At 43.0% G+C, this 17,752-nt stretch overlaps 1 protein-coding gene across 3 annotated transcripts in view; it reads left to right on the top strand.

Annotated features, from left to right (window-relative positions):
• Window positions 1-12,274, top strand: part of Cyria (CYFIP related Rac1 interactor A) — a 113,616-nt gene extending 101,342 nt beyond the window's left edge. For all 3 annotated transcript variants that reach the window (XM_087907245.1, XM_087907247.1, XM_048439722.3), the window contains 3 exons: window positions 884-1,010; window positions 5,622-5,692; window positions 8,688-12,274. In XM_087907245.1, coding sequence (XP_087763371.1) covers window positions 884-1,010; window positions 5,622-5,692; window positions 8,688-8,751 — 262 coding nt within the window. In that variant the 3' untranslated portion in view covers window positions 8,752-12,274. The remainder of the gene's footprint in view (window positions 1-883; window positions 1,011-5,621; window positions 5,693-8,687) is intronic.
• Window positions 12,275-17,752: the final 5,478 nt, after the last annotated feature.

Here is a 17,752-nt window from a genome sequence, read left to right as displayed (position 1 = left end):
TCAGGCTTGCCTGTAGCCAGATCTTAGGAAGGCATCTTTTCAATTGAGGTTTTATCTTCTCCAGCGATTCTAACTTCTGCCAAGTTGACATAAGACAAGCCAGCACAACCACCTGGCATATACATGGGCACTAGGGAGCCAAACTCAGTTCCTCTTCCTTATGCAGCAAGTGCTTTACCCAGGGAGCCATCTCTCCTGCCCCATAAAAGGATATTAATTTTAAATCTTTCCTTCATACCAAAGTTAAGATTTATTTCAAGACAGAAATAGTAATTGTCTGCATTGTGGGGCCAACTCATAATGAAATTGATGCTAAAAACGTCTCTAGCTTTGGCCTAAATTATTGCAATCATCAGGGCCCCTGTCAAAGTAAGTGAGCAAAATTTAACCTTTACAAATAACTCCGAGGTACATAATTTCTTTGAGATATCCGCCAATCCAAGCTCTTCCACAGCCTGTGTCTTAACAAAGGAACTGACTCCAGCTGGAGACATGAGCGCTGCTGTGTAGAAATGAGCCTGATTCCTTTTCCCTGTAATGAAGCCATTATTCTCTATAATCTTGGACAGCCAGAGGGGCTGGCTATAAAATATTCAAGATTGATGGGTAGCAGTTGATGTACATGGTGAGCTAGCCGCTAAAGGGAAGCAGACAAGGGAATTTACCGCCCTCTAATTTACCAGAGTTTTCTCTGAATTGCTAGTTGGAGAGAGTCAAGGAAAATTGTCGTCTTGGGTCTTTTAAAGAGCATATTAACCTGATCATTGCAGGTCGTGGGTGAGTTCTGTCAGGGGTGGGTGGGTAGAGGAATGGCCAGTTGTGGGTCTCAGAATGCACGTGTTTGAATAAGGGAATGATGGCACATCCATGTCTTCTCTTTCAGGGAGTACAGGAGCAGGTTTACAAGCGAGGAGACACTCATGTTCTGCATGAGGGTGATGGTGGGGGTCATCATCCTCTATGACCACGTGCACCCTGTGGGAGCTTTCTGCAAGACATCCAAAATTGATGTAAGAATTCTCCTGTAATGAGCTTTCCTCATAAAAGCCCGTGAATGCCATCTGGTAGACCTTACTTCTCTTCCTGTGGCCTCCATCCATCACTGAGCAAGACCTCTCCGAGATTTCTATCTTGGAGATGCATGTCAAATTTCTCCCTAACAAGTAGTTCATGGTTTCTGACATGGTTAGGCGGAGACATCCTGCATCCCACATGTAGCTGAAGTGCTGGGATGCTGATCCCCTAGGCCTTAATGGAGCTGAGCAGAGATCCTCCACCCCCACCTTCACACCACCATCCATCCCAGCTTCCCTGTCTATGCACCCGCCGTACCATCTGTGTGTTATGATATAAATAGAGATGGGGACTTCTGGATGGCAAGGCACAATGTCAAAGACCAAATGACCTTTCAACCTCTTCTCTCATCAACCTCACCTGCTGCCCCACCAACCATCCTGTCTGTGCTTATTGTAGAATTCAAGAGTCTCTCCATCACCTCCTCCTCTGATGGTGGATCTCTTCCAGGCACTCTTTAGGTGCAGCTCATCCAGTATCACATTAGCTTTACCCCACATTAGTGAAGCCTTCCTTCTCCATTGGTCCTCAGATGTTTTACCAAACTGCTTTTGCTAACATTCCCACAGACTCCAGCTTTTCAAATGTATAGGGACAATGATCAAGGCACCTAATGTCCTGGGATATTATACCTGACACCCACTAGATGCCCTCCACAAAGCGTCTATTCAGTGTCTAAATGTGAGTGTAAGAAAAAAGGAAAACATGGATGCATACGCAGAGACCTTTGGAAGCACATGATTTGCAGAATAAACCACACTCCCTTTAGCCAGTGTTTCCCGGTAACTCTGTACTAATTACTTTTTCTATGACCATGATTCAAAACCCTGAAAGAAACAACTTAAGGAAGAGTTTACTTTGGCTTACAGTCTCAGGGCATAGCCCATCATGGTGGGAAGTCATGGCAACAGGAACTTGAGACAGCCTGGTACAATGCATTCAGATTTAGGAAGCAGAGTGAAATGAAAATGACTCCTTGTGTTTTAATAGATGGCTGAGTCTAACAAATTAGAATCCTGCTGTTTGCACTATTTTAAAATATATTTCTTTTACATAAGAATATATTATGAAAATATTTCAATGAATATATTCATTGTGCTCATTGTGGGGGCTTAAGGATTTGGCACTAAAGACTGAGTACAAATAACTGTGAAAAACTCTATCACGTGACTATGAATTGAGCTTAGTGCCTGGTATTCCTGTGGCATTTTGGTTTACTGTAGCCATTTGTTAACTTACCACAGAGTCAACAACTAAAATTATACTGGGTGAAATAAGCCCTTTGTACCCTTAACCTTTTCTTTGTGGTTTTGTGCATGTGTGTGTTTACATGTGTTTGTGGGTTGGTATACCCATGCAAACACCTACAGAGGCCGGAAAAGGATATTGGGATTCCTGGGCTATTATCTGGCACATTATTCCTTGGAGACAGGGCCTCTCACTGAACCTACAGCTAGCGGATTTGGCTAGGCTGTCCGGCTTGTCAGTTCCCGGATCCATCTATCTCCAACCAAATGTTCTGGGATTATGGGAACATGCAACCAGAAATGACATTTGTACATGGATGTTGGGGATTTGAATTCAAGTCTTCATGTTTGTACAAGTTTTCTTATGCACTGGGCCATCTACCTAGCCCTTGCCACCCTATTTTATAAAAAGCTTGGCTTTCTAAGCCATTTACAGAATCTGTTAAGTTCCCAAACAGGGAATGTGTTGATTTTCTTGAGCATTTTTCAAGTCTATTTATTAATGGAGATTAAGAAAGTCCAGTTTGTGGTGAACTGTGCATGTGCCTCTAAGAAGGCTTTAGGCTTGATGAACACTAGACCTCTCTGAAGAGGGTCCATTCCACCACTCTGCATCTAGGCCAGCAGCTATAGGCACTGGGTTGCTAAGTCCTTAGGATGTTAGGATCAACTGTGAGGAAATGTGTTTATCTGTGAGGCCCTGGAAGAGGTACCAGGTATACATACAAAGGTGGGGGGGGTCTGGTTTACAGAGGAGGCATGTAAGGAGCTCTAGGGAACAGTTGAGGGAGAGACTGTTCTGTTTAGTGGCAAAGGAGGTGGGATTTGAGGTAGTCCGTCAAGGATATTTCTCAGATGGATAGAGGCAAGGAAGGGCCAGAGCAAAATCACCAAGACTCAGGGAAGAGGAGTTGTTTAGGGACCAGAGGACAGTCTTGGTGACAGGAAAGATGTGAGGGGATGAACTGGAGTTCTCAAGTGATTTCCACACCCTCTTAGGAGGTGACCCCATAGAGAATCGCACCTTAACATCTGTCCCCAGCCAAGACTTTGCCCATCACTCCAGACAACACTTGTTAGGGATACATGAAGCATGGCCAGTCACAACCAAAGGAGCTCCTTCCCTCATGAACCCTAGTTTGGATATTGACCCATCCTCTCATCCAGTATCTAAACTAGAAGAAACCCAGAACTTTCATCCTTCGGATGCTAAGCGTTGTCTGTGAGTCCCTCTTCCTTACCCTCTTAAGTTGCCAGTGACTGAGCATCCATCCCCCTCTGTGTTTCAACTCACTGCGGCCCCACCCCTCATATCCCAGGGGACTTCACATCCTCCTCCTTCTGTCTTTGCCTCATTCTGCTCCTTTCCTACACTCTCTATATTTATACAATGCATAACGCCTTCCAAAGGTATTTTCTTCAAGGAAAAGCTTCCAAGTCCTGACTGGGTTGTTAAATCCACCCTAGCTCTGGTCCCAAACGCATTTCTGACAGTTTCTTGTTATTCACACCCACGGTTTTCATCGTGCCTAAATAGAACTGGAGACTCCTCAAGAGTACCCCCTGCACATCCACCTCCTTCAGCATCTGTGCTCTCACTGCCCCTTGTGACGTCATCACATGAACACTTATCGCACCATGATATTGAGCTACCAGTCTCTCTCTTCTCACTAGACTCCCACCTCTGATGGGAGAGGGACAAAATTCTCCACATTTATGGGCCTGATACCATCACAAACCCAGAGTGGCACATAACTGGCATAAATGTAGCCCCTCTCCAAACCTGTATCTTTTATAGACGTGTATTTGACCGTGACTTCATTCTTGTATGATCTCCAAATGTTTCTCAGTCTACGTACAGCAATTGACAGGGTCTATAAAGCTACTATCATTAAACTTTTGCATATTTGAAATACGACCACAAGCATTGTTGAGAAGTTGCCACTCTGCAGGTAGCCGCTGGTATAATCAAACTCCTCAGATGTCCACACCCTGCATGAATGTCTAAGATTAAAAGAAGTGGTTGACTTTTTATAGAAAAATCTTTGCTTTTTCCAAAGGATAAGTAAAACAGTCAAGGATATACATAAAATAACATGATGTAAATTTTAATTTTCATAACAGAATTAGATTACTTTAATTCCAAGGCCTCAGAAAACCTAGGAAGTTGCGTAAGTTCACACGACTACAAAGCAGCATGGATAAAAACTAGAAATTTGACCTCTAGACGGTTCACATTCTTTGCAATTGCCCTTTGCCAGTCTTCTCAGAGGTGATTAAGACCCAGACCTGTACTTCTAGGGGTTACTGGTCTACTGAGGGAGACAAATTATTGACTTGATGAGGGGCTAGTCTATCCAGAGTTACCTAATAAATGCAAAGTCATATTGGGGTCACAAAGAAGTGGTAGTGACTATCTATGGTACAGGTAGTGAGATGAAAAGAGATTTTCTGGGCCACAGTGATATCTCTGTCTGCATAGTGTTTACTTTGAAAGCACTAAGAATAAATTCATGTTCAGGAGTCTTTGTTTTTGCTTTTTTGGTTTTTTGGTTTGTTTTTTTTTTTTTTTTTTTAGAAAGCCATATATGGCTGATGTGCTTACATTCCCAGTCTTGGGGGAGTGGAGATGGGCAGATCTCCGGGGCTTTCTTGTCAGTTAGCCTAGCCTACTTAGCAAGCTCCAGGCAAAAGAGACCCTGTCTAAACATTAGGTGGATAGTACGTTAAGAATGACAGCTGAACTTGTCCTCGGTCCTCTACCTGCATGCAACACACATACACCAACACACACACACATGCACACACACACACACACACACATGCACACACACACACACACACACACACACACACACACACACATTTCCTGGGGGCCAGTGAACCTGAGACTTTACAAAATATTATGGGTGTGCCAATCAAGAGCTGACAGAGAAGAAGCATTCTTAGCAGACAAAACATTAAATTATTGAGTGTGTAAAACACTTAATGAATCTCCACCAAGAGCCAAGGAGAGTGATTTTTGTTCCTGCTCTGGGCTCCAGAGTATAAAGCAAGACGTTTATTCCCAAAGTCAAATGGACAGTTGCGGACTAGAATGAAAACCAGTAGAGATTGCAATCTTTCCATTGTACAGAACTCTGGAGAAATCCAGAGGCACAATGCACCATCCTGAGGGGATAGGGCAGCTTATTTCTGATTTCCATGTTTGGTGGCTACATAGAGTTGTCAGTATGGACAGATATCCCTCTGTACAGGTTTACTAGAGTACTAACGAAACGCTGTGCATTCTTCTTCCAGATGAAAGGCTGCATAAAAGTGTTGAAGGAGCAGGCCCCGGACAGTGTGGAAGGGCTGCTGAATGCTCTCAGGTGAGCCAGTCTCTGGGGTGGGTAGTTCAGCTTCCCCTTCAGACCGATGCAAATACAGAAGCTGTTGGGCGCTAGAAGCCTGGGCAGTCTTAGCCCTTGACTGGTTGTCACATGGTTCACCTTCCTAACAGTGCTGGGAGGGCAGCGCGGGTTTTATCATTCACTTTTTAAGATGGGAGAATTTGAGGTAAGTTAAGTTTTGGGTTTTGAGAACAAGGTTTATCTGTGCAGTCCTAGCTGCGCTGGAACTTACTCTGTAGTCCTGGCTGGCCTTGAACTCAGGGATCCACCTGTCTCTGCCTACTGAATGCCAGAATTAAAGGCGTGCAGCACCATGCCTGTACCCAGCTTTGTGTGCTCAAATAACGTTTCCATGCCTCACAGTAAAGGGCCAAGTTAGGACCTATACCTGGGTCTTGGTGGTCCCGCGAGTCTCACACCTGACTCTTGACCGTGATGCTCTATGTATAGTGAGGTATCCTTCTCGGTTCTTATGTCTATCTTAACCAAGGGCTCCCGACCCTGGCTGCATGGGAGGAAGATGAAGGGAGTTTCCAGGAACTGAGGTTGCAGGCCAAGTAAATTAGTCGTTAGCTTTGAAACTCAAGCATCCCTCTTGTGTTAGCTTGTTGTTTGTTTTTGTTTGCTTGGTTTGAACTCCCCAAGTGGCTCCTACCTGCACCTGCCAGAACTGAGGATCTGTTATTCACTGCTGGGTGCCTGAATATTTAGCCAGCTATAACGTGCTCCCACTCCTTAGGCATCTCTCTTTTCCCAAGGATGCATTTGCTTAGTCCACTTCAAGAAAGAGGTTGTTATTTTTAGCTGTGCTGCATCCAAAGAAACTTGCTGAACTGCACAAACCCTCCCCATGCAGAATTTTAATCTGGAAGACTCATGGAGCTTGCTGTCTTAGCCTTTCATTTCCTTCAGTCCCATGCAATGCAACCCATGCAGTCAGAATGGGTAAGTCTAAGAGAAATGGGGCAGCAGTCAGTTCTACATGCAATGCTCTACCTCCAGTCACACTGTCCAATGCAGCCATTACTATTTATCGACCCCAAACTGGTCTATTATCCTCCTTCACTGGATAAAGCCAGCAATCTTAAGACACTAAAGTTACTGGTTTTCTGGCTTGCCAACTCATCATCTTTAGAGGATATATGAATCAGATGTTTGATCAAAAGTGACACCCCTATATCCAAGGACTCTGGGATGTTTGATTGAAGTGAGACCCCAGCCTTCTAACACCCCTATATCCAAAGAGTCTGGAATGTAATATTAAGTAGGAAGTGTCACCCCAGCCCCTGCCTTGGGGCGCCAATGGAGCAAAAAGCTCTATCTCAAGTCCCTTCCCTGGGATATTTGGTTCAAAGCATCACCCCAGCCCCTTCCCCTGGGAGTTGCCTTGGACTGGACTCCAGCTCCCAGAAATCCCGCCAAATGCTGACCCCTTCCCAGGGAGGGTCAGGACCACTCCTACAGGCTATTTAGGCTCCTGTATCAGAAAAAGTAACATGTTGTCTACAGAGTTTGTGTGGGCTCCTCTCCCCTCCTCTTTCCCGCCATGCTCTCAGGGCCACCCAGGAAAACACCGCATTTATTAAATGTAGGCATTTTTGATTTGGTCTAATTGGAGTTATTTTGAGTCAGCAGAGAGGTTCTCCTTAAGATTTTTCCTAACATCATTCTCATAAGAGCCTCCCAAATCCTAGGTATACTCCAAGCAAGACTGTAAGCTCACCATGCTGGCTTTCTGTATTCATTAAGAAGACTATAACTTCTGAATCTCTGGAACTTGGCAGTTTCATTCTAGCTACCAAAACATGTTGGAGATCAGGACATGGTGTGAAGCTACGAGTCCCATCCCAGTGTGGGAATTTGTGTTTCCTGGAGACACACGCTGAAGTGGGAAGATTATAGGCTTTCAAGGCAGTCAGACTTAGGCTCAAGTCAAATGTCACAGATTGTTCACGAGTCAAAACATCTGCTGTGAGCTTCAGAGCTCTTTGACCCTCGGCTCTCTACCTGTGAAATCAAGTCACTTACCACAGTTCTCTGTGACCCAGAGTGCCTAACATGTGGTCGAAGTTGTGTTATAGGTCATTTTTTTTTTACAATCCTTTGCACACAAGATGGAGTCCAATGACATTTAAGATTACAGCTTCAGTAGTGTACCTGCATTTGTGCCCCCTGGTGGCGGCAACGGGGATAAGCAGAGCCCTTCCAGCAGGCAGTTTAAATTTTAGGAGTCCTTAATTTGAAGTTCATAACTTGTCAGGGTTAGCCTCAATGGACAAGATGTTGAAGTAAGTGCTGTGAAATATATCTCCTTGAAGATGAGATCAGTTATGTCTACTCTTTGTGATCATTTGATGAGGTTTAAAAAAAAAAAAAAGACTGTAGATGTAATTAAGGAAGCTTATCAGACCACGTGTGCTGGTACCCAGAAGGCTAATGGTTGAATGAATTCCCACAACAAAAGACTTAATTTGATACTTGCCACACAAGAAAAAGCAAATATCACAGCTGCCTGCCTGACAAGCTTGGCGTTGTGGGATGAGTCTATAATCTCAGCAGTGGGGAGGTTGAGACAGGAGGATTGCCATGAGTTTGAGACCAACCTGGATTACAGAGTGAGTGCAATGTCAACCTGGAATACTGAGCAAAACCAAGTCAAAGTCAAATAAAAAATAAACTTCCAGGGCTGGAGAGATGGCTCAGCGGTTAAGAGCACTGGCTGCTCTTCCAGATGGTTTTGAGTTCAATTCCTAGCACCCACATGGCCGTTCACAACTGTTTATAACTTCAGTTCCAGAGGATCTGATGCCAATGCACATAAAATAAAAGCTAAATAAATTATTTTTTTAAAAAATTGCAGAGAATATATGAAACGAACACCAACATGTAGCTTTTTGTCTAAAGAAGTGAGCCCATAGTTCTTATTTACAGATTTCAGTTGAGCGAGCCCTGACATCCAACTCTCTCTCCACAGGTTCACTACAAAGCACTTGAATGACGAATCGACTTCCAAACAGATTCGAGCGATGCTTCAGTAGAGCCCTGCTTACAGAGGAGGATCTGTGTGCTGACCTCAGAAGATGTATATGTTTACATAATTTAATACAGATTGATGTTAATACTTGTGTATTTACATAACTACTTCCTTCTTGTCTCTGAAATATATGGACCTTAATTTGTATCCTGACTGACTCAACCCAGCAGAGCATAAATTGACTCGGGAGCCTTACCTTTGATGTTCGAAATGAAAATCCTGTCTCCAAGGGCCGAATTTGGAAACTTCATTCTTGGCTGCTGGAGTCTTGCAGTGACACCTGTAACAAGCAGAAATTCTTAATAGTTTGCGGTATTGTTTTAATTCTAGATGTGTTATCTCTCTGGGAGTATAGTTTATAGAAACACAAAGTACTTGATTTCCTGTGTCGGCTCAGATACAAGAAGCACACAACTGTTGCCCTGACAGAGAGAGAGCAAGAGAGAAGAATGCAAGATAAGAAAAATGCATGTGGAGGGTGGGGCACAACTGTTGTGAGGCCAGCACGGCCCCCTCTTCCTTCCGCCTGCAAACCTCACGTGCAGCTTTTCTGTATGCACGTGTGTTATTAATCTAAACATTCTCCTTCTGTCTCCATCCGTGTTCCTTCCATTCCCTTTTAGTTGTTGTAAGAGGAAAATTGCCTGTGTTTTAATCCACTAATGAGGAGGCAATGGTGTTGATAGGGGGTTCCTACAGGAGAACTGGGAAGTGGCTATCTGAAGAGCATTTGAGAGAGGGAGCTGGCATAAGGATAATCATATCTCTGTCAACCTTCTGCCTGCGGGGACAGAGGAATGGAACTCTGGTTGTAAATAAGGCCACTCATTCCCCAGGAGCCTGCTGAGTTCTGTGTACACCACCCCTCGTGATAAGGAAACCCCCACTTCTCTGTGAAAATGGACTGTTCATATCAGAACTGAGAACTAAGGCACTTTGTTATTTCCCAGAGATCAAGGGATTTAGAGAGAAGATATCTATGTTTCCTGATTGCCTGGTGTCAGCCTCCGCCGCTCTGGGTACTTCGACAGATTCACTCTTAGCACCCTCACCTTCCTCGTGTATAAAATAGACAGTCTTGGAGGCCGGAGAGACGGCTCAGTGGTTAAGAGTACTTGCTATTGCAGAGGATCTGGATTTGATTCCCAGTACCCGCATAGTGGCTGACAGCTATCCATTACTCCAGTTCCAGGGCATCTGGTACCCTCTTCCGATCTCCATGGGTACCATGCACACACATAGTGTGCTCCTATACATTCAGGAAAAAAACATTTATACACATAAAATAAATGAACTTTTAAAAACTAATCTAAAAGAATTTCTAAGAGTCCTGGAAGGCTAGTAGGAGCCATGCTATCAACCTTCCTTCATGCATAAATTCCAAGGAGTATCTTTATGATTATCAGTCTCACCAGTCCTGCAGTCATTCTGCCTATAGGTCACAGCTGTGTTAGGTTCGAATCTTGGAAACATACTTTGACATCTAAAGGAAAGATATGGGCACATAAGATGACTCCTACTTTGGAGTAGGTCCTCGGATGTTTCCTACCTGACTCTCTACTCTTCCCTCTTTCCCATGTGGCCTATGGAGATGTACTGTGGAGTGTATGGAGCTTTCTAGAGAAATCTTGAGGCTAACCTGTGATAGTGCTTGCATGTCTCTCCTGGAAGGAGAGAGTTTTCCAGACAGCTTATGAATAGTAGCCCTGGAATTCAGGTCTAGGATGATTGGGGTGTAGTATGAGTTGGTTTGCAACATTCCAAGAGAAGAGCTCTGAGTACCTGCACTTCCAGACTAGGGAAGTGGCCATCCAGCATTCCACCAAATCCTCCAAGAAAGGGAATGCTTGGCTTGTTTCAACACAGAAATGCAAACACATAGGGAGAAATGCTTCCCTGCTCTGTATATCAGTGTAGTCAATGGAGAAGGAAGAACCTTGTACCTTGGTGCTTTACCAGAAGAGTAAATACAGCCACTTGACTGATGTGGGTGTTCTCAGCAGAACAGAACCCTGCTAGATGGCTTCCATGAGCTTCTCAAGCCTAGGAATTCCAAGATCCATAGGAGGCCAGGAAATGTGATCGTGTGGGGTGAGACATCCCTCCAACACTCAACTTCAGGGTGTTCTATTTGGCAGTCATGAGTATTGCTCAGTTGGGCAACCCTCGAGCCTACAAGGGCAGTGAGGCACACTGTGAGTGAGCTTGTGTCCATTTGCCCTTTCCTCAAAAGAGGAGACAATTCAGAGAAGAAAGGACTGCCTAATTTCTCTCGGGCTCTTAGACACAGACCTGAACCCTGTATCTAAGCCACATTATTTATACCATAGCTGCCTCTCAGCTGGCTACATAAGAAAACATCAGAGATTATCTGTCAGATTACACACACACACACACACACAGAGAGAGAGAGAGAGTTGAGGATATTTGTAACTTTTAGTTAGATTTTCCATTCAGTGGGACCAAATGTATGTATGGGTGCTGTCAGTCTGCTTCAGTCTAGCCAATCCATTGTCTCCAATGATGAGACTCAGCGGGACTTGAATTTTGAGAAGCCCAGGGTCTGAGAAGCCTCAGGTCACCAAGAGTATGTGTCTGTGATCACTAACAGGGAGTGGATCTTGAGTCCACTCCAGAACTGTTGTGGGAGACCAATTTCTCTTATAGGCTGTCTAGTAGTTATCGGGTATCCTTGAACAATTTGGTTTTTCTTTCTTTTTTTTTTGTGCTGCATGCTTATGTATCCAGCACTCATGGGTGGTTTGGGGAAAAATACCAGGGACAATATCAATGTTAATAATACTTCATAATTGATGTCTCATAGTTTTAAAATAAAGCCTTTTCTATTTAATTTGAGGCAAGAAAGAAGGTCAAAAATGGTGTTTCCCAGACATGTTGCTACTTTTGGCATGATAACGCCTCTCGTGTTTACCTAGACATTCATCGCAAAAGCTGGGTGGAAATGGGTATTTTTATTGGTAATAAATAGAGCCAGAATATTAGAGCCGCAATACAGCCAGAATATTAGATGAAGACCATGAACGGTCTTAAGTATATCTTAATATTTAGTTAATGTATTCCTCACCAACATAAACATACATTCTTGGTTATCACAGCTATGTCAAACACGAATGACAAGCCTAAGTTTTTCAAGACCTCATCACAATTAAGTCAAAATTATTTCGTGCTTCTTCAAGAGCAAGGTGAAACCTACCCAATCTAGGGATCCAGTTGTACAGTAAAGTCCAGACTTCTCATTCAATCTTACATAGTAGGCATCTCGCAAATGCTCTAGATATTAATAACTAACATTGGGATTTTTATCTCCACCAGCCCCCGCCTTCAGAACTCCATTGCCACAGTGCACCTGTAAAGATGACTGCACATTAGGAGGGGCTTTGAAGTTGTCATATGTTGTTTGCCGAAGTCATTGTAATTTTTTTTTTTTTTGCCTGCATTGCCTCTTTTTGTACAGAACTTTCGAGTGTGAAATGAAAATTAAAGTTTGGTACATACGTAATTTAAAATCATGCTTTTATATGACGCACAGGGTAAAATGGGTGGTACAGCATAAAAGCCTGCTTAGCCTGCTGTGCGGAAATCGCATCATGCCAGCTTCCCTCCCCACCCCCTGCAGTTTCTTCAAGTATGGCATGCAGTGTCCCAGACGCCTGCTTTTGGGACCACTGGTCTGATAGTCATTTCGACAAGGAGAATGACTTATATTATATCAAAGGAGAAGAGGAGAAGAGGCAAGACCGGCACCTTGAGATGCGGGAGTGCTGCTGGCCCCAGGTTGCTGAGAAAGTAAATGCTCTTCCATTCCTTTGAATGCAGTAGCATTTCCTGAATTTGGCAAAATTGGTGGGGGGACAACCCTCCTCTGTGTAAATTTGTTTTTTTCAGACCACAGAAGCAATAAAATGGTTCTTTTAATGCATCAGCACAGACACTTGCCCAGAGCGTCACCTTTCATGTGCACGCCTGCAGTCAGAGACCTTATTGTAGGGGTGCTCAGTCCATTCGAGTCTGAGAGGGACCTCACTGCAGCCTGTGAAAAGACAGGCATGACGCTTAGGTCAATGAAAGGATTGACGATGAGAACTTTTCTGTAAACTGATGAACGGCTAAATTATTAATGAGCAAAGGCTGGGAAGCACTAAGCGGGAAACGGGTGTATGAGGATGTACGCATGGATGCGTCTGTTTGTCTGTCTTACTTCAGTAAGTTCTGAGAGCCAAGGGGGTGGGGGAAGTATATGGGTGCCTGTTAAAACCAATACAGCTAAATAATGTTGGTGAGGTTGTATTCATTAGATACACTGATCCCATGCCCAAGTTCAGATGAAAACCAATAAAAAGCCCTGCTCTTCTGACCCATGTGGTGACTCATACCCAGTAAATAGAAGGCACTGTGAAGCTGGTCTCCAGGGTAGAGCTCTATTTCTTGGTCACATCCAGTCTGGAGAGACTGTTTTCCCTGCTGTGCCTCTTCAGTTGTCTCCTTGTCATTGCCAAAGATCTGAAGGTGCAGCACTTCCTAGAGGTTCTGTAAGATGCCACCAAAGGGTCTCCTTTGAAATTATGCTATGTAGGATTCTAGGTTAAAAAAAAAAATCTCAGAATTTCTTACGTGCACAGTTCTTAGAAACTCCTTAAAGTGTTTTCTCTGGGCAAACTTCCAGTTTCCTCATCAAACCTCATGTTTTCTGGAAGCTTCTTCCTCTCCCCCTACCTTTTCTGGTCACTTTTCAGTTCTCCTTATTTGCCCCACAGCTGGTTTTGTTTCAACGTGTGACACATTGTTCACCCTGTAGCTGCTATTGGTGGCAGTGGTCTTATTGGAGGAATAAAAAGGCTCAGTAGTGCCCTTCTGCCTTGAACTTCTCTTTAAAGTAAACATCAAAGTATCTGGGGGAGGCTATTGAAGTACACTCTTCCAAATAACAGTATATTTGAAAAAGGTATGTCTTCCTGTGCTTGAGAAAAGTACTCTGACCACCATGGGGAAGGGTACATGGTCAGTGGTGGTGTTTGTAAATATAGATGCAGAGAATGACATAAATCATGGCGAGGGCTCTCATCTCTCAGCAGAATTAGGTATTTCCCATCTTTCAGATGTTCAAGGACACTGTGCTCCCACGCTGATGGCATCAAGCATGCCATCTTTCTGTGTGTTTGAAATCTGCCTGATGATCAAGACCAAATCTTTCTTCCACCTTCTCCATTAAGCTTCCCATGACTCCCCCCACACACACCTCTACAGAATGCTAAATTTTCTCTTCTGAATTGTTACTGCATTTAACTTATTTTCTGCTAGATAAAGGCCACTGCATAGTACTTGGAAATGCATATTTTCTGTATTCATCGTGTCTTGAGTTCCTGGGAACAAAAAATGGGCCTCTCAGAAAGCCAAATTCAATATACACCATTGGCCAATAGAAGCTTCCTGCTGAGGTAAAACTTGGGTCCAAAAACCCAGGTGTGCTGAAATGAACCTGTGAGAAACAATTTATCCAGCTTAGGAGGCATTCACAAACAGAAATTTTCTGTCCCTTGGGTGGTCAATTTTATTTTTGAAAGAAATATTTACTTACTGTTGGGATATTTTAACCTCTCAGGACACAGAGAGCTTGTATCTCATGGTTAATCTTCCAAGGACCCAAATGAGGAAACAGACTGCTCTTGATAGACCTGGCACCGCAGGCATTCAGAGCACTAAGCATGTGGTGTTTTGCTTCATTTCAGACAAGGCGGCTCTTTAGTGAAAACGCTGAGTTTGACACAGCTAGAAGACCAAAGGGCAACAGATCAACTCAGCACAGGATAGATCTGCTGACTTGACATGGTCTAGAGTCCTCTGGTAAGAGTCCAATCAATGATGGAGTGTTTACATTGAGTTGGCCTATGACTGTATCTATGAGGAATTATCTTGATTAGTAAAGAAGACACAGAGAAAGACAGCCCACTGTGAGTGGCACCATTCTCTAGACAGGGGGTCCTGAACTATGTGAGAGTGGAGAAATGAATCTGAGCCCAAGCAAACAAGCATACACATACCCGTTTTCCCTGTTTGACTATGGATGTGGTGCAGCTAACTGCTTCCTGCTTCCAGTCCCTACCACCTTGAAATCCCATGCAAAGGAACTGTGGCCTGGAATTATGAACTAAAATAAACCTGTTCCCCCTAAGCTGCTTTTTATTAGAACCTATTTATTGTTTGTTTGTTTGTTTGTTTGTTTCTTCACAGCAACAGAAATGAAACTAGGACATTCATTCAGTAACTACAGAACTTAGTTCAGAACCTTGGATAGCAGACCGGGCAACTTCCAAAAATGTATGGCATCTGAATCTGAATTACCAAGCCTTGTTGGTTGTTTCCAGTTTGTCTCTGGAACTCCAAACATTAAGGGGTCTGTAACTTTGAAAGCTAAACCCGGCAGGTAACTGCCAAGGCTTTCTTCTTGGGATTTGTGAGCATTACCTAAGCAGTATGGGAAGTGGTTAGGACACACCCAGAAACCATGCTGGCTTCTCATATTTATGGTGTTTTGAAATAAGGTCAGCTTAGCCGGGCGGTAGTGGTGCATGCCTTTCTTTATTCCCAGCACACTGAGAGGCAGAGGCAGGCAGATCTCTGTGAGCTCTGGGCCAGCCAACCTGGTCTACAGAGCGAGTCCCAGGAGAGCCACGGCTACACAAAGAAACCCTGTCTTGAAAAACCAAAAGAGAACAAACAATCAAACAAACAAATAAACAAAAAAAGGAAGAATGTAAACTTATAAAGACATATTTTTCTCCTTCCTCCTCTTCCCTCTTCCTTTCTTTCTTTCCGTTTTGAGACAAAGTCTCTATATGCAGTCCAGAATTTCTGGGCATCTTAGGCTGACCCCAGGCTTGATCACCCTAAATATTCATTCTTATGTCCTATTTCTTTTATTAATTATGACCACAAAGCATAACATGTATGCTTTCTAAAGAGTCTCAAAACATATCAGCTTCTCCCCAGTCTGTTTTATTTACTCCAACCTTTCTCCCCTTGTCCCTGGGTCACTGGGCTGCACTGCCCCTCCTCCAGTTCCCTTCTGCACAGAGCAGGTTCTTTGTTTTGGCATGTATTTGATTACATTTGTGTCCTTAGCAAGTTTCCTGAGCTATGTTGTGAGAGATATTCATTGGCATTGCCCAGGAAATGAATGAAAATTTTCAAATGTTTATCACACAAAATTAAAGACATTACTTTATATACCTATCAATTTGCTACCCATTTATTTACTGGTTAATTTTCCCCATAGATTACAAATGTCCACAAATGGGCTGAATAAATAATTGGTATCAATTCTCAGATGCATTTGTCTATAAAGTTCTTTTGTATTCCATAGAGCATCATTCATGTCTCCTGGCCATTATTATTCTTCAGAAACAGTATAAAGGCAAACCCAGGAGTTTGAGACACAAGACCTTCCAATAGACAAGCTGTCTAAGTTCCTCCATCCTTCCATTTCATCCACAGTATGTCAAAGATGCTACTCCATTCTCCTGTGCTACACAGCCATTTCCAGTGTTCTAACGTACTATTGATTTTTCCTATTATATGTGCAGACAATAATGCTGCTTCTTCCTCCCATTCTATTTCCCTCATTTGTTATACAGAGGCCCAGTCCTCTTGAGAGCATTGCTCAGATGTCTTCTTTGAACCTATACATGAGCTACCTAAGCAAAGTTAGGTTCTCTCTCTCTCTCCTGTCTCCTTTCCTTTCCTCTCCTTCTCCCTCCATTCCTTCCTTTCTACTGTATATGGAGTCTAAAATTCAAACTTTACCTTTGATTGCATATATATATATTTATATATATATATATGAATATATATATATATAAGAATAATATATATATATATATTCTTAGTTTAGGGTTATTATAGCTGTGATGAAACACCATGACCACAGCAATTTGAGAAGAAAAGAGGTTATTTGTCTTACATTTCCAGATCATAGTTCATCATTGGGAGAAGTCAGGACATTAACTCAAGCAGGCTGGAATCTGGTACAGAGGCCATGGAGGGATGCTGCTTACTGGCTTGCTCCTCATGGCTTACTCTGTCTGCTTTCTTATAGAACCTAAGACTACCAACCTAAGTATAGCATCACCACAGTGGGCTAGACCTCCCTGTTAATCATAAATTAAGAAAATACCCTACAACTAGAACTTATGGAAGCATTTTTCTCAGTTAAGTTTCCTTCTTTCAGATGACTCTAGCTTGTGTCAAGTTGCTACAATAGTATCCAGGACACACACACACACACACACACACACACACACACATACACACACATATATACAAATCTATGTATGTATGTATATAAACATATGTATGTATTTGTGTGTATATGTATGTATTTATATTTCAAACATCATAGTTTTCTTGGTCCTAGCAAAATGAAGCTCTCCCTGTCTATCATCTATCTATGTGTACATAGTCATATATCTATTGTGCATTGGTATACAATATTTAAAATATATATTGTTTTATATACCAACATTATTCTGAAGTTTTATACTTATTTCTTCTTCACCAAACAAAATGGATTTCTCAAAAGAAATGTCTGCCCATAATTTTATCTTGCCAGATGCAAATCTCTAGATTTGTTTCACCCAATCTGTTCTGGCTGGGTCCTATAAGTATGAGCATCTTCATCTCACCTACAACTGAAACCCAGGTCATGCCACTAACAACAAAGTAACTTCCTGTACTTATGCATGCTGTCTTGTTCCCTTTGATTGTGGATTCACTAGCAAGCACTTTGGACCAAGACCTCTATGTACAGTTTGAAAGAGCTGTCAAGGCGTTGAGGAGTGTGAACTTCTTGCTGTGTTGCCCAAGTCATGAACTTCATATGGTCTATGTCAGCCTGGTACCAGATTCTCATTGTGTTCTCAGAAGAGAGAGCGTGAATCACAGTAGTCATGCTTCAGTCCACTCAGAACCTCTGGCCCATTATAACTCCT

This window comes from Myodes glareolus, chromosome 6 (genome assembly GCF_982192425.1).
Source record: "Myodes glareolus chromosome 6, mMyoGla1.1, whole genome shotgun sequence".
In the NCBI taxonomy this organism is placed as follows: domain Eukaryota; kingdom Metazoa; phylum Chordata; class Mammalia; order Rodentia; family Cricetidae; genus Myodes; species Myodes glareolus.
This window is presented reverse-complemented; position numbering and strand designations above follow the sequence as displayed.